General features: G+C 34.6%; 1 protein-coding gene across 2 annotated transcripts; it reads right to left on the reverse strand.

The window, feature by feature from the left end:
• Window positions 1-5448: 5448 nt before the first annotated feature.
• LOC121378469 (serine/threonine-protein phosphatase PP1-like) lies at window positions 5449-24058 on the reverse strand. Of its 2 annotated transcripts, XM_041506646.1 has the most exons (11): window positions 23968-24058; window positions 19208-19513; window positions 17991-18196; window positions 16975-17082; window positions 14862-14950; window positions 12032-12102; window positions 11129-11206; window positions 10440-10553; window positions 8998-9036; window positions 7527-7631; window positions 5449-5574 (listed from the first exon to the last, which is right to left on the reverse strand). In XM_041506646.1, the coding sequence occupies exons 2-11, from the start codon at window positions 19283-19285 to the stop codon at window positions 5524-5526; spliced, it is 939 nt and encodes a 312-aa protein (XP_041362580.1). In that variant the 5' UTR covers window positions 19286-19513; window positions 23968-24058; the 3' UTR covers window positions 5449-5523. The 2 variants fall into 2 exon arrangements, with proteins under 2 accessions (XP_041362580.1, XP_041362581.1); XM_041506647.1 differs by lacking the exons at window positions 5449-5574; window positions 7527-7631; window positions 8998-9036 and adding an exon at window positions 9565-9674.
• Window positions 24059-25736: the final 1678 nt, after the last annotated feature.

Consider the following 25736-nt stretch of genomic DNA (forward strand, 5'->3'; position numbering starts at 1 on the left):
GCAGTTCACATCTTGATATGCATTAACCATTTCATAAATCCCTCTTGTAAAATTTGCAAAATGCACTTTTTTCCAATTCAAACTGAGAGTCAACGTAAATTAGGTCCAGATTTTATACTTTAAAAAACAAATCTGTTGTAATTGTTAATATAAATTGAATCATGATATATGTAGAAACATGACTGCAGAAAAGGAACAGAATATTACGTTTTCACAATGTAATGGGCATATCACAACTCTCGTTTCTACCAGTAATCTGACATGTTACTGCAGTGCAATGTATTTAATTTGAAAGTAACAAAAAAATATTAACACCAATGAGATCGGATACACACAAAGCACTACAGTTATGATCAGATACATACAAAGCACTTCAGTTATGATCAGATACATAGAGTACAATACATATTGGCTATTTGTATGAACAAAACTTAATTTAAAAATTATCACAGGAAAAGATGGTGTTTTTCACAATTATTACAAAGTATACTACAAGTACTTTTATACATGTATGTTATACTAACAAACTACACCCCTCTAAATATTTCAATTCACAAATACACAGATCATCATCATCATAAAATAAACTTGATAAATAAATAGTTACATACATGCATGCATACAATTATGATGAAACAAATTTCATAAATAAGTAGACCTACATGTATATTAAAACGTACTTCATTTCACAATTAAATTAATTTCATTTTCCCTACTAAAAACACCCATGATTAAATATTTACAACCAAGTATATGAATTGTTAAAATTTCTGCATGTGTTATGAATATGAATCAAACACTTGTGATTTGTAATTTATTATAAAAAAACAACAACCAGGGAACGTTGTTTTCTTATTATAGTATTTCCCTTAAGGTTTTTTTCTTTTTCTGAGCAGATGTTTTAAATTGCACACAAAAATAGTTTTTTGGTTATTTGTCAAATCAAACTGAAATTATTTACAAAAACCAATGTTCATGAAGGCTGGGAAGGATAAAATACAAATAGAAGTTTTTTTTATATATAGAGATGGAAGATTTTGAAATCTTTGTCTTCGTCATCTCCCCGTGTCTGGTAATCAATAAAAACAAAAATACAATCCCAAAACACCATGGTAACCATGTAAAACAAAAACATAAAATAAATAAATGAAAAAGCATTAATACAAAGAAAGCAAGCCTGACATTTCAAAAGACCATTTATAATATAGCATTGTCAGTAGACTTATTTTTTAATTTATACCCAGTATTGTGTCTTACAGTATCAGTATATTTAATGATACAGATGTATATATAACCAAAATTAATTATATATGGTAGAAAAATGGTTTTAGGGAATGATTGTAAATATTTAGTATATACATAACAACGATCAATATAATACAAAAACAACTAAAATGTAACATTAACAAATACCAGGCCCCTGAGAATTGACAATTTGCGTAAACAATTTATGGGTTATGAAAAAACTAATTCAGATGACCCATTTTGTTTTTGTTCTTGCAATTTTCTAAGGCCTGAATACAGAAATATAATAAAACAAAATCATGGTTAATGTAAAATGTAAAAACCAAAAGGAATGTAAAACACAAAATCTGAATACAATATAAATTCAATGTAAACATTAAATAATTAATAACAACAAATTGCAACAAAGTATTTAATTTTAATACTGCAAAATTTAATGTAGAAAACATAGATAGGGAAAGCAATTGCAGGGATTCTAGAATTTAAAAAAAATCCACTAGCCATGGGATCAGTGATTTTAAAAATGTACTAGCCATGATTAAAAATATTCACTAGCCCTACTTTACTTGATACAATTTTACTAATAGTAATAATCAGATACGTAACCTGAAAGGGAAAGAGATTAAAAACACTATGATTGGGGGGTGGGGATGGGTTCAGGATATTCATATTTACTTAAATGCAGCATTTGTAAAAACAAAATTCACTAGCCATTGGGCAAACAATAGTAGTTTTTACTAGCCCAACATTGAATATTACTAGCCATGGGAGTGGGGCTACCATAAATCTAGAAGCCCTGTCTGGCATGGTAATAGTAGTTATTTACTAGCCCAACATTGAATATTACTAGCCATGGGAGTGGGGCTACCATAAATCTAGAAGCCCTGTCTGGCATGGTAATAGTAGTTATTTACTAGCCCAACATTGAATATCACTAGCCATGGGAGTGGGGCTACCATAATCTAGAAGCCCTGTAATTGCCAAAAATATTTATAAATATATATAACATAATGTATTTTCTTGTCAATTTGTTTTTCTTGGAATTATAAGATCATAAAAAAACCCACAAGACCAACCCAAGGCACCCTAAAAATATTAAACCACCTCTTAATAATAATAATAATAATAATAATATATATATATATATATCTATGTCTATGTCTGTGCGTGTGTATATATATATATATATATATATATATATATATATACACACATACATACACACACACTATACATACACATGCTTTTATAATGATGTCATTGGGAAAATATTACACAAATAACTAATGCACCTACATGTAATTAGAATGCTGAGACTAGATAAACTCATCTTTCATACTTCTATTAGATTTCCCCTCACGATGAAGAGCACAAAATTTCATGTGAGCAATCAAAATGTAACGACATTGATTGAATATAAAATAAACACCTGCAGCACACAATGACTAGAACATGTAAACCTTTTCAAGCAATATTCACATTGGACTGAATACAATCCACTAAGATGTAAAGGCACTAAAAATGAAAGATTACAAAATGATTAAACTAAATAGAAAAGATACTTGCTTGAACTCTGCGCAAATGAAAGTCTTCTAACATCAATTTTGTACCTTCATGATAATCTATTTTGAGCTTTCAAAACAAAGGACCCCGATTTAAACTACTAGTTGACTTCATAATACAATTATTAATTGAGTTTTACTGAATAGTTTGTATTCTTAATAATAAGTAAAAAGTGTTATTCTTACTTTTGTTTTCATGTAAGTGCTATAAAGCAACTTACAAAATATAAAGCTAAACATTCCAAAATTTATTCGAAAACAGGGAAAATCTCACAAATTATGTCACTATTCAAGGGACTTAACTCAATGGTACTCATTTGTTCTAGCAAAAAACCCCTATTTAATAGAAGAATTTCATAAATTTATTTAAAAATTGAAATGCCTTTATTTTGAATTGAAAACATGCATAATATACATGTAATGTCCTGATATTAGACCATATCTTGACAAAACATTATTATAAAGTTAATCTTTAAATTTAAGATTAACTATGATTTGTATTCATAAAAGATGGTGTCACAAGTCAGCTGACCTATTAAAGACTAAAGTCTGGAAATTAGCACTTGCTTTCTTGCAGTTTTACTAACATTTTAAAGTGTTAGGTAAAATTAATTAAAAAAAGAGGGTTTTTTATTCTCAGACTTATATAAAGAACACTACGTAAGTGGATGTTAGATACCATTTATCTTAGGAGTCGTTTAAAAAAATTTGGTTATCTAAGAAGGAAAAGCGAGATGGATGCATACTTATTAATTACACTTGCAGTTAACTTGTGTTTCACAGATCAATCAATTTCAGGTTGATATGTCACGCAACAATCAATTTCAGTCATGCATACTTCAACTGATTAAATTAACTTTGGCATCTGGGTTATCACCTTTGAGCAGCCAATCAGATTTTTAAAATTGATATATGTATGATGGACACTGCCATGTTTACAAAAATCGCAAATAGTGTTCTCTCCATCAAGTGTTAAGAAAAATCAATTGTATACCAAAATATTGATAGCAAGAAGGTTATAATGACCATTTAGTTGTTAAATAAATAAAGTGCTTTTCGGGATAAATTAAGTGTACATTTAAGGCAGTAACTTGAACAATTTACTAGTTCACCTGCTTTGTAACACTGCCTTTAATCTGCCTGGAATCATTATAAAATGTTTCAAATGTTACATAAACACATGAAGACAAGTATTAAATACATGTAACATCTAAATTATATTGCACAGTTAAGTCAATCAGTGAAATCTGCTTCAGCAGTGACCTTTATTACACAGTCACCCGTCATACAATAAGATTGTTTCTGGTCTCACGTCTACCAATAAATATATATATATATGCAAACAATTGTGTGTTTTCAAACTCAACTTATAGTAATGCTTTGTAGAATGCAATCTGATTATTTAATCTTTGTTATAACTTGAACCTGTAGTATACTATGGTTTTGGTTTTATATATACATTTAATGCAACGACAGTGCACAATGTATGGTTTTGGTTTTCATATAATACAAAATTGCACAAAGTGTCTTTGTTTGTTTTTCTAGAATTGAATACATGGGGAAAGGATGTGGGCAGGAATATTTTAACATACTCGTCACCCAACTAACAACAATGTATAAATTTAAACTATGCATAGAATAAAATTTGCATGAGACCAACCAGGCATAAAATAATAATTATGGCAGCCCCATACAGCCTCCATCCCCTCCCAATGAGATCAGTTCTGGAATAGCCCGTACAAAGTACAGTGAAACCCCCTTCTAAACCGGACACCCTAGGGACCAAGTAAAATGTCTGGTTTTAAGAGGTATCCGGTTTAGAGAGTTTAAGTTCTGTAAATATTTGTAAAAATGGACAGTAAAAAATATCCGGTTTTCAGGGAATTCCCGTGAAAATGTCTTCGGTATATTCGACCATTTTCACCATTTACTTTTTGTAAAAATAATACTGGTATATATTTTGAAAAAAATAAAAATTCTAATAATTTTTATATTATATTATGCATTTTGTATACTGCCTGTATGAAAATGTTATTGTTTTGAATAATGTCATATCTCGATATATCACAGAGCATAAAATTAAAAATATTTGATGCCAAAAAAAGTGACACCAATTCTTTTAAGTTACTATTTTCTAATACATCCCTAACCGACAAGTAATTCAAGAAGACAATATAAAATTACTGTAACAAGTGATCCAATAATCCTACTGGTAAAAACAAGATGCAGGATTCCCACTTTTTTCTAGAAAGTAAAATCCCTCAATCTGTAATTTTGTTTTGCTAATATTGCACATTCATTTTGATAAAACTTCTGCTAAAAACTACATTATTCACTGTTAATGTAAAAAAGTCTTCAAATTTAAAAATGCATTATTGTTTTTTAAAGTGTCGGTCCTCACAAAAACAAAGAATATAAATGTTCTTACTTTTTCTATATATTGTTTAACTTGTTTAACTGTTAACAAATGACTGCCTGGAAATTTATTTACAGATTTTTGGAACCAATGGGAACCCCAAGTCCCGTGTCATTTGTCATTTTCGTGCTAAATTGAGCAACATGGAATTAACATTCATTCTACAAAGCTCTTTTTAAGTTAGTTTTTCATGCAATTCCCACAGCATGCAAGAACACAATGTTGTTGTTTTTTAAATATATTTTCAATTGGTTTTTGGCAGTAAGTTACAAGGCATCAGAAAGAGATAAATTAACGGTTTCATTTCTTGCTACTCTTCGCATCAACTGCTATTGTTTTCCCAGTGTGAGGCTGAAAGAAGATAATCATAGTATATATATATAAACCTACAAATATTAAACACGGTCATTGGTGAGATTTATATTAAAACATTGTGGCTAAAATATGAAGGAATGGAATGTTTAAGGGGCCTATTCATTATGCGATTAGTCACACCGACTTGTTGCATGTGATTGTCGGCCCTACAAAACTTTGAACGTATGAGACTAAAGTTGTTCCGATTTAGGTGTTCTCACCGTACAATTTGATGGTATTTAACAAGTCGGTGCGACTAATCGCACACCAAGAACGCCCTTTTAACGACACATCCTAGTATACTTTTCCCATTTTAAAAATTTAAAATTGATCCCCTACTCATCAAAAACTACCATTATTATTTTGTAGATGGAAGCAACAAACACATAACTGAACTCCATCATGGCACCATGATTTTGTTCGCTTGTTGATTATGCAACTTTAAATTTATACAAACTGTCAATCAGTAACTAACCAGTTATTTACAAAATATAAAAAAACTGTTCGTTAAAGATTTGCATTAAAATATTGTTTATTTATATATTTTATTTTGCATAAACTTACAGTATTAGCTGAAAATACTGTCAACTCTGAGGTTTGAAGTTTAAGGTTTTAAGTTTTGTTATCTTATGCATTGATATAACCAAAGAATTGGTTACTTAGGTAAAATGCAATGTCAACAGAGTTCCAGTTATCTAAGATTTTGAAATATTGTTAGCCGCTCCATGGCAATAATATGGCTGTCACATGTGTTACTATGTCCAAGGCACGATGTAGCCTAGTGATTAAGCACTCACTTGATGCACGGTCGGTCTAGGTCACGGTCAGTCAGTGGACCCATTGGGCTATTTTTCGCTCCAGCCAGTGCACCATGACTGGTATATTAAAGGCTGTGGTATGTGCTATCCTGTCTGTGGGATGGTGCATATAAAAGATCCCTAGCTACTAATGGAAAAATGTAACGGATTTCCTCTCTAAGACTATATGTCGAAATTACCAAATGTTTGACATCCAATAGCCAATGATTAATAAATCAATGTGCTCTAATGATGTACATGTAGTTAAACAAAACAAACTTTATCTTTTAACTATTGTGGCCAATTACAAAATCCAAACATTTTTACTCATGCCAATATTATCCATTTAATATTCAAGCACATATTCTGACGTCACAATGGCCATGTTCAATACATCTCTTATTTCTCTGGGAACATACTAATAAACAATCTTGTCGTTAGCTGATAGTAGCTATTAACATTATACTGGACAGTGGACATACAACTCAAGTAACCGCATTGCATACCCGTGACTAAAGGAAGGAAGGAAATGTTTTATTTAACGACGCACTCAACACATTTTATTTACGGTTATGTGGCGTCGGACATATGGTTAAGGACCACACAGATATTGAGGGAGGAAACCTGCTGTCGCCACTTCATGGGCTACTCTTTTCGATTAGCAGCAAGGGATCTTTTATATGCACCATTCCATAGACAGGATAGCACATACCACGGCCTTTAATGTACCAGTTGTGATGCACTGGCTGGAACTCGTGAGTAGGAATATGTATAAGTAAAAGTTACTGATATTGAGGGAGGAAACCCGCTGTCGCCACTTCATGGGCTACTCTTTTTGATTAGCAGCAAGGGATCTTTTATATGCTCCATCCCATAGACAGGATAGCACATACCACGGCCTTTGATGTACCAGTCATGGTGCACTGGCTGGAACCAGTGAGTCGGAATATGTATAAGTAAAAGTTACTGATATTGAGGGAGGAAACCCGCTGTCGCCACTTCATGGGCTACTCTTTTCAATTAGCAGCAAGGGATCTTTTATATGCACCATCCCATAGACAGGATAGCACATACCACGTCCTTTAATGTACCAGTCATGGTGCACTGGCTGGAATCTGTGACTAGGAATATATGTAAGTAAAAGTTACTGACCGGTAATATTTTGAAAGAACAGGTGAGGTCGGCCGAGATGATCATGACGGCTGCTGCGTTATCAAACTCTCCACAGTAGTTCGGAGCACTGAACAGGGTCACCAACTACAAGACAAACAAAAACATACATAACAGTCAGGGATTTTAGAATGTTTATAAAATCCACCAGCCATGGGATCAGTGGTTTTTAACATTTACTAGCCACGATTAAAAGTTCACTAGCCCAACTTTACTTTAAGTTAATACAATTTTACTAAATAATAATAATAATTGGATATGTCACCCAAAGAGTGAAGAAGAACTTAAAAACACTAACATTAGGATATTCATATTTATAAAATAGACTTAATTGCAACATTTGACAAAACATTTTCACTAGCCGTCGGGCATGGCAATAGTAGATATTTACTAGCCCAACAATGAATATCATTAGCCATGGGAGTGGGGCTACCATGATCTAGAAGCGCTGATAACAGCTAGTTGAAACAAACTAAATATTAAGTAGACGGTATGATAATTTTGAAAAACAACAGAGAAATTCAACAGCAGTTAAATTATAATGCTAATAAACAACAGCATAATATTACAAAAAACGACAACAAAACCCCACAGTAATAGAACAGTAATGTAATCGTCTGGTTTTCTGCTAGACGGTAAAATGGGTATGGTGACATACCCAAACATTTTTGCAGATTTTGTTATGAAAGTTAACCTTTTGACAAAATTAATTACTCTTATCATTACTGTATGATTTTCTGAACCCTAACTACAAAAACTTAAGCCATTTTCTTTCCGGGGGAGGCCCCAGACTGGTTGCATTCAATTCCATAGCGCCATACCCAAAAATTTCTTTCTGACAGAAACATTTTTTTTTCACCCGTTTTTAAATACATGGTCATACATCAATCTGATTAAAATTAGCTCTACTGGTCTACCAGCAGATCTAACAGCATTGCGTGTACTCCCATGTCCAGGTGACATTTCATCTATAAATAACAATTTAAATATTGACCAATTATACTTCGCCTTTTATAGCGTTATTCGGGAGCATACAAATTCTAAAAATATCGGGCGAGACTATTTATGCAATAAGCAAACTTGTTGGTCTCTTTTAACACTAAAAAACAGGGGAAAAGTGCAGTAATAAACTCTGGATTGTATACTAGTAGAAACAGATTTTATGGCTATACCATCACGGTTTTTTGTTTTCGTCTTGAAACAAATTTTATATAAAATCTTATATTGAAATTAGTTTCCAGCATACTTCGTAATTCATCCGAATTCATTTCGTATACCCTCGACATAATCCCGAATGTTTTCAAATTCTTTTCAAATCACTGGCATGATTTTGCAAGTAAGGTTTTGATTGGTCAAATGTAAGGTCAACTGGAGCTAATTTTAATTAGATTGGATCATACATGCTTTAAGGTGCAGTCTCAGAGTTGTACAATGGTCCCTGTATCAGACATACCTTTCTCTTTTGAAAAAATTGGTATCCATCTTCAACAACCTTAAAGAAATGAAACCAAAAACTTCATAGGCCAAAATAATTTTCATCACATACAGGTAACTAAAAACAAGCCAAAAGCAAAATATTTCTTGTATTGTATTTTACAAGTTGCTAAAATATAAACCACTCTTCTTTAAGCCTATGACCCTTATGGGTGTATACTACCAAATCAAATTCCATAGATGACAATAGTAACATATGTTGCTAAAACTCCTACCTGCAGCGTATCAATCGACATAAACGCCACGGATATAAATACTACCACCCCTCACCCTTAAAGTGAATCAGAAAAAATTGGGGGTCAAGCTGCTCGTTTCTGAGATAATGGGTAGCGTCAATGACTACCCAAGTTCTGCACATAATTCAAGTACTTTTTTTTACAGGTACCCCATACATGTTTCAAGCACAAGGCTACTTGACACATTGGTACTAGATGAAATAAAATTGCATATTTTTTTTACCCAGATGAAACTATTATTTTTTACAACCAACACACTCACATTTATAACCAATCACAGGACTTGTGGTGTTCACTTCTCTATCAAAAGTTGGGTGCACCTCGAACTTTGACCCAGCCGGAAGTTATTTGGTTGAGTACTAACTTATCAGATGATTGTTTAACTAAGGCCCATGACTGCCTGTGTGTAAGTAACAAATTATTTCAATTTACTAGATAAACAAAGGAAATGGTTTATTTAACGATGCACTCTAGATAAACAAAATAGATTTCTAACAATGCTAAATCTAGCTGAAAAAGTTCAGAACAATGTTTCTTTGATGCTGTGAAATATGAAAAAAATATCAATAATACTTCATAGGAAAAAACATGGAACAGAAACTGTACAGAAGGCATCATAGTTAAAGACTAAATGTTAATATTTATACTAGTATACAAGATTCATACACAATTTGGAATGCAAAATTCAAGCACTTTTTTCTTCCAACGTATTCAACTGGTAACACTTGATGTCATATATTTCTGTCAGTATTCTTAACAGCGTATCCAGCAATGTTTTATATTTGTGACAAAATGACACCAAAAACTGTCAATAATACCAGTTGACAAATATTACTAGAAAATAAACTTGAGAAAGGTACATTTTTAGTATTAATTAGTGGAAATGTGCAATTCAAGCACTTTTCAAGATGATTTTCTCAAATTCAAATTTTTATGGGTTTTGCCAAAATCAAGTGCTTTTCATTCTGACCACTCGAATTCAAGCACTTTGCAAATCAGTATGATGCTTGGGCTGCGTTGAGCCAGACTGAGTGGAAAAATTGTCCGCTAGACTGGTTTATGCGCTTCACAGTAAACCAAATGGCCATGTTGGGATCCAGTCAAATAGTTCGTGAACGTTAGCAAAACGTTTGCTGACTGAACTTGGGGCTGGTGTATTCTGTACCTGATGTGCTCGCACTATCAAACTGCAGTCAAACTTCTTCAGATGATCTTTCACAACATCACCTCCAAAGGTGTATGACACACCTCGGTCATTTTCACCCCAGCCAGTGATATCCTACAAATAAATTTTCATCATTACAAATCGTCGCAACCTTAAACAAAGGTCAGTATTCAATTTGATATTTTATGTGTGTTTGAACGAGGCTAAAAGAAATACTAAAGCAGGTTTCTCCATGACAATGAGCAGTTGCTCACCCTAACCTTAAGCTCACCGAAAGATGAAAAGTGGCGTGTTGTTATGATGGGTTTTTTTTTTTTTTTTAATGTGTGGAACTGCAGCATGCTCTCTTTATTTCAAATCTCTTGCCTGGAATTATTATTTCTCTAGCTATTTTCAAATGTAGACGCAATCTAGAATTTTTTTGATAAAAACTAACAAAAAATATCTCCACATTTATGGTGGTGAGAAAAAACGTATCTCTGATAAAAAATAAATAGTTCATTAACTTTTACAGAATAACAATAAACTGACATTGATCTCACTGTAAAACATTCATACTTAATTTTTATTATATGAATCCTGTTTATGTCACAGAAACAAAACAGTACAGATTATATTTGTCTAACAATATGGCTATGCAAGCAGCCAAAATGAAAACAATTTTTAAATATATAAATAAAATTGTAAACCTCATCTGGATCAGACCACAGAAGATCACAGACCAAACCATGGTCAGGAACATCCATCGGTCTTTCTATATCCCGGATCTGAGTTTGGGGGAGGAAAGCAAAAAATATCAAATAAAATCATTAAAACATGTTCCTGAATTCAAACCTATCACATATATGTACACAAAAACTTTCAATTCATTCCTACTGGGCAAACACTACTAGGACAAATACCAAACATTTTAAGGAAAGCTTAATATTAAATTTAATACTGAAAATTAACTAGATTAAAAATATATAATTCTTGAGAATACAACCTAGCATTAAGTGGTTAAGATAAGCAACTTCCTAAGTAATGTATAATGCAATCTGTAAAATGTAGTCAAATTTTGTTCAGTATCGCATTGCGATTTGCTACGCAAGTTTCAGAGATTGCTACACAATTAAAAAAATTTAAACAGTAGTTGCTAATCTATTTTTAATTGACTTGATTCATGATTCATGATTTTGAAAATAAAATGCTCCCCCGAGTCAGTTTGAAAATTTATCAGCTGCTGGCTAATTTTGATAAGCCTGACCCCAGTCTTATAAAACGTTTATAGAGTCTTAGACTGAAAACTTTAATAGTCTTTTTGATTTTAATATGATGACACTACCATACAGATTTCATGTGTATGAAATAGTTACAGATTTGAGTCGAGACTAAATTTTATAAGCACAAGCCTTGTTATTCAGACAAACAGCATTCATAGGTTATAGCTGAAATTTATGAAATTGATTAAATTATTTCAAGGAATCTAAATATGGATAATGGTTCTACATCATATAAGAAAGATAATGTTCCCAAACAGGGTGAACTCTAATTAAGACCTTTACCATGAAACATGAACGAGAATAGAAATCAATCTAAAAGCTAGTGTGTACCTGATCGAGATCAGTGAGATCAGGAGAAAGTCCACCGTGCATACAGAAAATCTGGTTCTCCACTAGAGCAGCTGAAAGGAAGCAATTCATTAATAATTAAAATAAGCGTCTGGAATATAATATGAGGTAAAATAGGTGTCTGGAATATAATATGAGGTAAAATAGGCATCTGGAATACAATACGAGGTAAAATAGGCATCTGGAATATAATATGAGGTAAAATAGGCGTCTGGAATATAATATGAGGTAAAATAGGTGTCTGGAATATAATATGAGGTAAAATAAGCGTCTGGAATATAATATGAGGTAAAATATGTGTCTGGAATACAATACGAAGTAACATAGGCATCTGGAATATAATATGAGGTAAAATAGGCATCTGGAATACAATACGGGGTAAAATAGGTGTCTGGAATACAATATGAGGTAAAACAGGGGTCTGAAATATAATATGAGGTAAAATAGGCATCTGGAATACAATACGCGATAAAATAGGTGTCTAGAATACAATAAGAGGTAAAATAGGCTTCTGGAATACAATACGAGGTAAAGTAGGGGTCTGGAATATAATACGAGGTAAACTAGGCGTCTGGACTATAATATGAGGTCAAATAGGCTTCTGGACTACAATATGAGGTAAAATAGGCGTCTGGAATATAATATGAGGTAAAATAGGCATCTGGAATATAATATGAGGTAAAATAGGCGTCTGGAATATATGAGGTAAAATAGGCATCTGGAATACAATCTAAGGTAAAATAGGCATCTGGAATACAATCCGAGGTAAAATAGGCTCCTGGAATACAATACGAGGTAAAATAGGCATCTGGAATACAATACAAGGTAAAATAGGCATCTGGACTATAATATGAGGTAAAATAAGCATCTGGACTATAATATGAGGTAAAATAGGTGCCTGGACTATAATATGAGGTAAAATAGGTGTCTGGACTATAATATGAGGTAAAATAGGCATTTGGAATATAATATGAGGTAAAATAGGTGTCTGGAATATATGAGGTAAAATAGGTGTCTGGAATATAATACGAGGTAAAATAGGCATCTGGAATATAATATGGTGTGCATGTTTTTGAATCTTTTATTTTTTAAAATCCTTTGCCCAACTGAATATTGAAGCATAATTAAGCTAACAACCTTTCAGCATATTTGCCTTTAGAATATTGTAGTATAAATACAAAAAACAGACAGGATTTGATTAGGCCATAATGAAATAAATTTATGGTAGATATTCATTCAAATTTTTCTTTTTCAAAATGGGGCCAGGTGAGGGTTAAAATTTACTGAGCATTAGATATGTTTAAAGGACAAATTTGTGGGCAGGGGCCAATAACAAAATTGGGGCAGTACTTTATGCTTGTGGTGAGCAGAGATGAAGATTTAGTATTTATTTTATTATGGCCTTACTGCAGGGGTGGGGAAAAGCCCTTTTTTCCCGGTCTGGGACCGATTCTCGATCTCTGAGACCGAAATTATTTTTTTAAAACGCGCGTTTGCCGGTCCCACTTTTGTCATTCTTGTCGGTCTGAAGTACCTGTCCATTTCTATTACTGGAACAAATTCCTATCGGTCAAGCGGACCGGCCAGCCCAGACATCGGTATCTCGTGCATGATTTAAAATAATAAATAAATAGTGGTCAATAGTGGTCTGGTGTTTCAGACGTTTGTGATTTTAAAGTCTGCCTAAGTATATCGCCAGTCACTGAAGTCGGACCTACAGTAGTGTCAATCGACTGCCACTAGGCTAGACATTTGTCAAAGTCGCTGAGTCGGTCAAGAGATTACACAGACATTAACGATAGCACCATTCTTGGTTTAGAGAGCCATCAATGTATTACACTCCAATTAAAACAAAGGACCCAGAATTTGCCACTGGTTACAATCAACATCTGTCAACACCTGTGTACGGAGCTCTGTCGGGTCGAGTGTCCTAGTCCGAAGCAAGAGGCTTTTGTGCAATACAAACTGCTTAAAATAGCATAAAATAAAATAAAATAATCTATAAATGTATTTATTGTTGACTGTTCAATGTAGTGTATCCAATAATTATAAAGGATTTTAAAATTAACAAAAGGTTTCCACCTTTTTTTTAACAAGTGGGAGTAAGCAGAACAGCTACATGTACTGTTATCTCAAGAGCCAGTAGAGGTCAAATTTCATCCAATCAGTGATGACGTTATTACTCTCTTTGTCTAAACATGTGCTAGCTCAGGCTGTCAAACGCTTCAACGGTGCCATCTTTTATTAATTTTCAAGATACAGTACTGAATACTCGTACTTTTTATACATATATGGGAATTAAAATTCATAACTTTTATTCCTTTTTTATATTATTTATTCTATTATGTAAAATATATACAATTTGTGGGGGTTTTTTTTCTTCTTGTTAATTGTTTTGCGTTCATGATTCAAGATAAAACTATACAAATATCACTATGACTTAAAAAAAAAATATTTGGCAAATATCGTTTTTATTTTTTTATTATTATTATTTTTTTAATTCCTCCCACCCCCCCGGTTGTGACGACATCAAGTGGGACCGATTGACAATTTTATTTTTCCCCACCCCTGCCTTACTGATGCCATGGATACTTTACAAATGATCTAAATTAAGTTCTATTTGTGCCGATTTCATATTTGATTTTGAAAATTTCTCTTAATCACTGGTTAAGCTGACAAACATTTGAATGACTGGCCCCTGGTGACTAATTATGTTAACTGACTGACAATAGTCCGGGCTTTCCAGTGAATGAAAAGTAAACAAAATTGTGATATAAATACTAGTAGGCATTTTCTTTTCTCAGTAACTTACCTATGGGTAGACAGTTAAAACAATCTGTAAACGTTTTCCACAACTTGATGTTATACCTTCTTTTACACTCATCATAGAATCCATAAATTCTGAAAACAATTTTTTTTAAACCCATTAAAAACCTATTAATATGCAACATTTGTGAACAACACTGCCTACACATCTCCATCTGGCCAAACCAAAAAATAGGTGTGTTTCCGATTGCATCCCCCCAAAAATTAGGGTAGGTAGGTAGGTTTTTTTTTTTTTTTTAAATTGAATACTATCATACTAATAATAATAATAATAATTATAATAATAATTAGTATTATTTATTTTTTTATTATATATCATCATTATCATTATTGTTGTTGTCATTGTTGTAGTAGTAGTAGTAGTAGTAGTAGTATTGGTATGCAGTTTGTGTATTTCCTTAAATTAATGGGACATTTGTATTAATTTCGTTGTTCTTAATTTAAATACTTTATGCAAACATTTGAGATGCATTAATAATAAGACCTGTTGATTTAAGTGAAGACGAGAATTAAGCTGAATTGATACGATTATATTTAATCGAAATAACCTGTACCAAGGCTATGTTTATACATTCGGTTACTTCCGTGACCGACTAAGCTGTTTGGTGGTAGCTAATCAGGGGAAGGAACTCTATTACAAAAGCTTTTCCATAATTTCTCGATGTTTTTTGGAAGGGAATTACATGTGCAAAATGTATCGTATAATAGTACGTAAACAATGTGCAAGGAAGGAAATACTCTTGTTTGGTGATGTTGTCCTCTTTTATTTTTACTTCTTTTTTTTTTTTCTTTCTTTATTATTATTTTTTTTTTTCAGTTTAAGAGATAAAAAATTAGGGTCGGGGTGGGGGGGGGGGTGGTGGTATAACTAGGGACGGTCGGTCGACCGGAAACACACCTATTTTTTTGTTTGGCCTCTCCCATTATATTTTAATAAATATTGCATATCAATTGTACACTATGTTATACACGGGGTGGGACATAGCCCCATGGTAAAGCACTTGCCTGATCCTGAACATGTGGGCCCATTGGACTATTTCTCATTCCAGCCAGTGCACCACGACTGGTATATCAATGGTCGTGGTATGTGCTATCCTGTTTGTGGGATGGTGCATATAAAAAAAAGATTCCTAGCTAATAATGAAAAAATGTAACTGACTGTCCTATGACTATACGTCAGAATTACCAAATGTTTGACTTTCAATAGCCGATGATTAATAAATCAATGTGCTCTAATGGTGTCATTAAACAAAACAAACTTTTAATTATATTATATACATTGTTTTTGTTGTTATTTATTACATGAGTTTATTGTGCTCAAGAATATACAGCTGAAAATTGGCAGTCATCTGTTTGCCCAACGTGAAAAAAACATTACAGTGACACAGATTCCACACACGAGAATGTAACGATGTCACCAATATAGACTTCGCTGTGATCGCACAGGGCAAACTACATGCAGTTTTCTGCCATCAGCCATTTTGCTTGTTTATGGAATACTCTTCAAGAGGGGTGTATCGATATGACGTAGTCTAACAACGTCATGATATGCACTAAGGTATAACGCACTCGTCATGAAGTCAGATTAATTACTTCACATACTTAGGAGGCTTCCACCCCTCTTGAAGAGTATTCCACAAAAAAGCAAAATGGCAGACAGTGAAAAAATGTCATGTGTTTTGTCCTAGGAGATCTTAACAAAGTCAAAACATAAACTGGAGAAAATATAATGGTAATTAAAGGTAGGAGAGTAATTTATTGTAGTTGTTAGCAATTTGGCATTAGACTTTAATTAGCAACAATGGATCTCTAATATGCATTTCCCCCATAGACCGGACATCAGGTACCACAACTTTTAATATAACCAGTAGTGGGGAAGTGGTGGGGATGGGAAAAACCCAATCAGGGAACGGGTCTACAAAGGGTGTTCGATCCTACAATCTAACCACCTCAGGTGAGCACTACCGACTAAGCTACATCCCACCTGTTTGTATTCAGTAATTATAAAAGGTGTGAAATGATCGAAGAGGAAAACCGAGCCTTCAATTTACTTATCACACTAGGGTTAACAAAATTATTATTGACAGTAAAAAAATTACCTATTTATAGAAGCACATTCATGGTTGCCCCTCAGAAGGAAGAAGTTCTCAGGGTATTTTATTTTGTACGCCAACACCAAACAAATGGTCTCCAATGATTTCTTGCCTCTGAAATACAAACACTATATATAAACACTTAAAAGTGCACTTGAGACACAAAGATTTGCAATACAATCAATCAATAGTTTCCCCAACAAGAATTCCAAGAAATTGCGTACCGTTGAAAGCACTTACATGTATGTTCTGATGTTCTAGAGCCCATTAATCATCACTTCTACTTAATCTAAATCAAACTATAAGTTTTTTCTCCAATTTGGAATTTTAACACTAAAAAAGAAAATATCTAAAATTTCTACAAAGCCTTACCAAATGTGAACAACCCGCCAAATGGAATTAATAAAAGACCAAATGTTTCAAAATACATGTAGGTGATGTGTTTTGCACCCCTTGACATATATATAAATATATATAATTAATAATGTATATACAACATATCTGTAAGCTGGGTGTTCCAAAATCCATCACATAAGATGGGGCAGGACGCAATATTTATTATAGAATATTATTTAAAGCAAATACCAAACATGCACAGTAGCCACACTTCTCGAGGTCCCTACGAACCCTACAAAACATGGCCAACCTATCGACATAGTCCCCGAGAAACAAGTAGTTAGACTCGGGCAGGTAGCCACACTTCTCGAAGTGCCAGATCAACCCTACAAAACATCTCTAACCTGTCGACATAGTCCCCAAGAAACAAGTAGTTAGACTCAGGCGGGTAGCCACACTTCTCAAAGTGCCCTATGAACCCTACAAAACATCTCTAACCTGATGACATAGTCCCCAAGAAACAAGTAGTTAGACTCAGGCGGGTAGCCACACTTCTCAAAGTGCCCTATGAATCCTACAAAACATCTCTAACCTGATGACATAGTCCCCGAGAAATAAGTAGTTAGACTCGGGCGGGTAGCCACACTTCTCAAAGTGCCGGATCAACCCTACAAAACATCTCTAACCTGTCGACATAGTCCCCGAGAAACAAGTAGTTAGACTCAGGCGGGTAGCCACACTTCTCGAAGTGCCGGATCAGGTCCTCATACTGGCCGTGGATGTCCCCACAAATGTTGATGGGCGACTCGACTTCCAGTAACATCGGCTGTTCCAGGAAGATGGCTCGGGACAGCTGACATAGCTGTCGGATCTGGGTCTCTGGCAACTGAACCTGAAATATTTACTGTGAGTTAGTCACAAGTCTTGGAACATTTGGTCGAGTACATTGTGTCGTGATTTCAAGGCTAGCTCCAAAAGCGAAAATCGCCAATTTTGAATTTAATTTTGATTCAGCAAAATAATTTAATGTAATGTAAAAAAAAAATTTTTTTTATAAGAACTGGGTTTCTGCAAATTTGTAAGTTTAACTGATAATTTGGCAAAATTTTCTGCTTCGCCAGTTTGAGATCGTTACACAATTCTAAAATGTTAAATAGTAATAGCTAATAAATAAATTTTTAATGGATTAGCTACTGTCATAAATCAAAATTATGAAAACAAAATGTTTCCTGCAGATGAAAAAGAAAAAGGAAAAAGGAATCAAACTGAAATTCTTAAAACAAGTAGTAAATAGTTTAAACTACAAAAGAGGACTGGACATTTTTGGTGTCAGTGTGTCAGTATGTCAAATACCTGCTCTCAATACTGACTCAGTAATTTAAGGGACAACTACATGTATTACTATTCGACTAGTTGTGGACAGTCATGCTGGTTTTTACTGTCAGAAATTGACTTTTGCTGACAACATGAATATATGCATTTTGCTTGAGAAGATTTTCAAAAGTGATTTAAAGAAGCCATGTCCAGCTACACACTGAAAACTGACAGAGGAAAATGTAAACAGTCTTTTTCTGACATTACTGAAATAGATCTGTCCAAGAACCAAACAATTGTTGACTGGTCGGGAAAATGACACAGTGTAAAAGTAAAACAAAAGATTGATGACAAGGTATTAAGTAAGCTATTAAGGTATTAAGTAAACAGGTGCTTTGATGTACATGTATGTTGTGTGATTTTGTTTTTGAAATAGAATTAGGTCCAAAATATTATGGCAACTTTTGACTCCTCATTACCATACTGTTAACAACTCGGAGACGCGAGCTGACTTTGGTGGGGAAAAAATGGTATCATTAAACAAACATTCCTTTCAACACTGAAATAGATTAAGTTAATAGTCACTCACCTGTTTGCCTGCGGTATCTTTGACCGACAGTAACTGGTCTATGATAGAATCTATATCCAAGTCTGGTTTATTCATCATCTTTAATGGCAGACTAAAACAAGCACTTGCATGTAACTTGATGCTGGTATACCGTAAACTAGGCTTGTGTTGGCGTGTCTTCTAGTTCTAGTCACCACCAGAAAGAAGCTTGCTGAAAGTTCAATTCCACTGTAATATTCTGCTGCTCCATTCAAACCAACTGTGGTTTCAGAAGAATATCATGACCGTGTTAATTTACTATTCCAGTGGCCTCTTCACAAGATGATACTGAAAAAGTAAAGAAGAGAGAGTAAACTACAGTGAAACCTTTCGAAACCGGACCCTCTGTAAACCGAAATTCCCCCATAACTCGATATTTTTTCATGGTCCGTTTTTTTAAATCAGTACAGAACTTAACCTCTCTAAACCGAATACCTTTTTTTTTTTTAAACTGGACATTTTACATGGTTCCGAGGGTGTACGGTTTAGAGCCTGGATTTCACTGTATATAACAAAATTTATTTCACATATATAACAAGTCTTTGTCATGAGCAAAATCAAGGCAAGCTGAAGATCACTCTTCCTGAAATAGTGCTAGGCGAGCAATCACATGAAGTTTCAAATGAAATGTATTAAATTTTTTATTTTAAGGTGATCAATTTGCCACTTGCTAAAAACTTGCCAGTCGAGTGTGGAGGGGTGTGGCAGAGTTCACTCACCTTTTCTGCCAAGTCAATTAAGAAAATGACCCTCGCAAAAAACATATTGTGAAAAATAGTCTTCATGGCACTTTTCTTTTGTTGTTAACCTGTTGTCCAACTCTGAATTGAATTGTTTAATGCTTAGTTTCATTATTCACATGGTTCAACATGATGCATAACTGATTAATAAAAACCATACGAAGCACACATAATAACAAGTGCACTGACGTAATTTTGGGAAGCAACATCATAACGTCCTAGCTCAGACTGTGCATGAGAAATATGACGTCATTTTGTCGCCTCCTTCTAGTTGTGGTTGAAACAATTTGAGACAGTCCTTGTTATTCATAAAAAAATAACAGTAATATTATGGATAATAAGAAAAATTATTACACTTGCTTGCGAGTGGTATTGATTTTACGAAACTCGTATCAGGATTCATATATTACCCTCGCTCTCGCTTGGGTAATACAAAAATCCTGACACTAGTTTCATAAAATCAGTACAACATATAAGTTTGTATAATAATTATTATATATAATAATCTCTACATATAATATGTAAACAATAATAACTGAAAGTCACAAGGTAAAAACAGATATCACAGAAAACTGTAAAGACCACAGCAAATTCCATGGCATTATAGACTGCCAAGGTTAACTGCCAGGGTTAACAAAGAGTGCAGCAATAAACAGCAGGTCCCAAGCAATAAACTACACGTATAAGGCCCATAACTGTTTTAACTAAAAATGTGTCATCCACCAAATCTGAATTCATTTTCACGTACACACAGCTTTTGACATGACCAGACAACTCGAGATGAATGAAAACTGGAAACCAATTCAAACACAGATGACCAGTTTCCCAATAGTATGGTACATAAATGTGTCGGTGTCACTGTCAGTTTCCGTAGTAATGCCGGTCAACAGTGTTGTGCGTTGATCAGTCATTCATTACGTACAGTGGCAACAAATCAAAACCTAAATTGATCGAGCATTGATCGACAAACAAAACACATGTGGTGACAATACATTTTCTCACACACCTTGTAAAGTGTTCATTATAGTGCTGCACAATGGCATGGATTTCAATGATGTTCCACACAGTTTTCTATCCAGCTTAGCAGGAGACTGTTTGACAAAAAGTAGTTTGTTTTGTTTAAAGACACAACTTGAGCACATTGAGCACATTTATTAATCACTAGCTATTGGATGACAAACATTTGGTAATTTTTTACATATAGTCTAAGAGAGAAAAGTTGCTATTTTTTTCAATTAGTAGCAAGGGATCTTTAATATGCACCATCCCATAGACAGGAAAGCACATACCATAGCCTTTGATATACCAATCATGGTGCACTGGCTGAACGAGAAATAGCCCAATGGACCCACCGAAGGGGGGGGGGGGGGGGGGGGGATCGATCCGAAACCAACTGCGCATCAAGGGAGCACTTTACCACTGGGCTACGTCTCTCCCCTTACTTGACTTTAAATGCATGCCCGAGTTAAGGCTCTCCCCTTACTTGACTTTAAATGCATGCCTGAGTTAAGGCTCTCCCCTTACTTGACTTTAAATGCATGCCTGAGTTAAGGCTCTCCTGCTAATTTCATCTAAATAAAATAAAATTTTATGTACAATGCTCTTGTCTGGTTTATACCCAACCCATTTTACGTTTGTTAGATATATATTGTTAGTGCTTTACTAAATGGCGAGAAACATTTTTAAATACCGAAATTTCAATATTTTGAAATTTGCTCTGTACAGTAAATCGGTATTGATACGATACCGATATCTAACAGTATAAACAAGCTGTATTAGATTAAAATAACTTGAATGAAATATGTACAACTCTTCACTAGCTATAATTAATATTACTACACTAAAAACCGGCCTCGATGGCATCGTGGTTAGGCCATCGGTCTACAGGCTGGTAGGTACTGGGTTCGGATCCCAGTCGAGGCATGGGATCCAGATACCAACTCCAAACCCTGAGTGAGTGCTCCGCAAGGCTCAATGGGTAGGTGTAAAACCACTTGCACCGACCAGTGATCCATAACTGGTTCAACAAAGGCCATGGTTTGTGCTATCCTGCCTGTGAGAAACGCAAATAAAAGATCCCTTGCTGCTAATCGGAAAGAGTAGCCCCTGTAGTGGCAACAGCGGGTTTTCTCTCAAACTGTGTGGTCCTTAACCACGTCTGATGCCATATAACCGCAAATAAAATGTGTTGAGTGTGTCGTTAAATAAAACATTTCTTTCTTTTTTACTACACTAAAAATACCTTGGTGTGCTCAGAACAAAGAATAAGCCTGTTATGCCCAAATTAGTGAGATGTAAAGCCATGTATGAATGACAGCTGCCGCTTTCTCCCTGTTACTTTCTAACATCCATTGGTAATAGGGTCTCCACAAGTAGTCTAGTACGGGCCGAGTCTAAGGTCAACGACAGTCACTTTTCGGACCCTTGTTTTGGCATCGTACACAATACATAAAACATATCCAACCGTAATTTTTTTATATGATATATTTGACCATAGGTACTTTTTATTACTTTCATCTTTTAAAACTTAAAATTAATATTTTGTCCAGAATTATGAAAAATGAAAAAATACCAACCTGTAAACAGCATTGTCTGCTTGTTATAGAAATTTGACAGGGGTCAAGGTTAGTAGACCAGTTTTTATTTTTATGTGGCGAAGCATTGTAATAATTAATATAGCTAATTTTGAATTTGAAGTCAGTATTCCAATGACGTCACTTTGTATCTCCCTACAATAACACTAAACTGGGTACATGACGTTTCCGTATTAAAAATGCTGGAAAAATTCCAATGCAAAATTGCTAATGCACCTGACTGTGTTTGAGGAAAATCTTTTGATTAATTTTTTTTACCTTTTACAACCTATGGATTTCAAGTGAAATTACAGTAAGATATGCTATATTCATTGTGTACAAAGACAAAACAAGGGTGCAAAAAGTGACTGTCGTCGACCGTAGCAAGACTCGAGTCTGCTCACAGTACTCGAGTACCCATGCAAGGAAGAGCACTCTCATTTAATTCTATTTATTTTACGTCAATTTGCAATATACTTGCCACTGTTTAGCCTATATTATAGGCCAGGAAAAGTCGAATGTGTAGAATGCAATACAATGGCATGATTTGGCATCCATGTTCAGTGCTGGAATTAAGATGCATAATGCTATTTTACTTTACTTCTTAGTCTCATTAATTATCATCTAGTGTAAGTGTTGGGTACTCGGGTCTGGGTCGAGTTTGACCCTCAAATACTCGAGTCCAATATTTTAGACTTGTGGAGGCCCTAATTGGTAGATATATTTAATATACCTACTAGTTTTAAACCTGACATATCAGTGTTGACTTAACAACAGCATAAAACTCCTTCCCAGCCTTCATGAACATTGTTTGAGGGGTTTTTGGTAAATAATTTGTGTTTCATTTGACAAAAGAAGAAGACAGTAGAAGTGTTGTGTAAATAAAAAATCCACACACAATTTTTGTGTGCAATTTAAAAAACAATCAGTACAGGAATAAATAGATGTTAATGCATACCATAGTAAGAAAACGCTGTTCACTCTGTGAATCACTGCTGGGAAGGACTACAAATCTATAGGATGATTAGAAATCATCCAATATTTTATGATCAAATGATACACATTATTTTGCTTTATTATTAGGCTAGTTTGCTTTATAATGCATTTTAACATTTATGATAACAAACTCTTACGATCTTGAAGATGAAAAGTGCACTCGCCCATTTTTTGTTCTGCAAATTCAAGTTTCACAATTCTCTTTAAATAATGTCCCGGAAGGCATAATGATCAAGAGTCCGAATCGATCATCGATTAGGCCTACTCACTACTCAGGATAGCTTGCACGTCTCTTACTTAGCCTTTTTGGATGCTGAATCAACAGCACTAGATCGGTTTTACTTTTATGATTTCCCACCATGTAAACCAAGAACTAGATTTACGAAATGCACGACGATTACTATGAATGCATTAGACTTAAGAGTATCGTTACCATCATAAATCCACAGCTTCGTTTCGCATCCAGTCCAGCGCCATCATTGCGCCATGATTAGATTCAGAAACAGCAGTCACGTGACAGTTGTCAACAGTAACAGCCTCCACATCTTTTTCAGAGCAAGTGCGATATTTTTGAAGACTCAGTCATTGCAGAGTTTGTTAATATTTTCATCTCATTATTCGTACGTATAGTCCCCATGACGAAGTCAAAATTGATTATAATCTTCTATTTCTATATACATGTATGTATCATTCTGAATTATAACGTGTATTAAAAGAAAGAAGAAATAAAATGAGTCAGAAGTGAGTTTTCGCTTTTATTTTACTCATGGGAGACGTCTTTATAAAAATATGTTAAGGTAAAAGAGTTATCTCCCTCTTGTCACTATTTAAATACAATGCTTTATGACAAAATGAAAAAGACCCGGCTTCGGTGGTGTCCTGGTCACGCCATCGGACATAAGGCTGGTAGGTACTGGGTTCGCAGCTCGGTACAGGCTCCCACCCAGAGTGAGTTTTAACGTCTTAATGGGTAGGTGTAAGACCACTACACCCTCTTTTCTCTCACTAAGAACTAAAGTAAAGTTTGTTTTATTTAACGACGCCGCTAGAGCACATTGATTTTTTATCTTATCATCGGCTATTGGACGTCAAACATATGGTCATTCTGATGCTGTTTTTAGAGGAAACCCGCTGTCGCCACATAGGCTACTCTTTTTACGACAGGCAGCAAGGGATCTTTTATTTGCGCTTCCCACAGGCAGGATAGCACAAACCATGGCCTTTGTTGAACCAGTTATGGATCACTGGTCGGTGCAAGTGGTTTACACCTACCCATTGAGCCTTGCGGAGCACTCACTCAGGGTTTGGAGTCGGTATCTGGATTAAAAATCCCATGCCTCGACTGGGATCCGAACCCAGTACCTACCAGCCTGTAGACCGATGGCCTGCCATGACGCCACCGAGGCCGGTCTCACTAAGAACTAACCCACTGTGTTGGACAGACAGCCCAGATAGCTGAGGTGTGTGCCCAGGACAGCGTGCTTAATTAGATATAAGCACGGAAATAAAGTTGAACTGAACTGACAAATTAATTTGTCAAAGCACACGGTATACACATGAGAATTATACATGTACTACCAGAAATCTACATGTACTACCAGAAGCTAAAATACGATATTCCTTGTTTCTTCGCATCTTTTTAGACTTATTTTTCGTAAAGAGTGACTAGACGTCCATTAGGCATATTGCTACTTATACATGGGCGTACATATGGGGTTGGGGGTGGGGGGTTCGATGGGTTCGACTGAACCCCCCCTGAAATCGCTTTTTTTTAATAATTTAATATATCTGACATTATTATATTTACTCAACATAGAAATATATGCCCAATATCTTTGCAATTTATTTTGGAACCCCCCTTTTCAAAACTCAACATAGAAATATATGCCCAATATATCTGCAATCTATTTTGGAACCCCCCTTTTCAAAATCCTATGTACGCCCATGTTATATTAACAATTATGAGAAATAGGGGTGGAGGGGGGGGGCAACATGGGAGAGAGGTTGATTATTGACCGCTATTCTCAAGTGAATTTTCTTTTAAAAAATGTATTTTCCCGGGAAATATGTCTCGACCTCCTTCCCCGAAACTTTACTCGTCACAGTGTAACCCCAGAAACCAACCCCACCCCACCCGCACTCCCTGCATCAATTTCTCGCCTGGACTCCGCAGCGAGTCCAGGCGAGAATATTTAAGGTCCT

The sequence above is a fragment of the Gigantopelta aegis genome, chromosome 8, assembly GCF_016097555.1.
Source record: "Gigantopelta aegis isolate Gae_Host chromosome 8, Gae_host_genome, whole genome shotgun sequence".
NCBI classification, from domain to species: domain Eukaryota; kingdom Metazoa; phylum Mollusca; class Gastropoda; order Neomphalida; family Peltospiridae; genus Gigantopelta; species Gigantopelta aegis.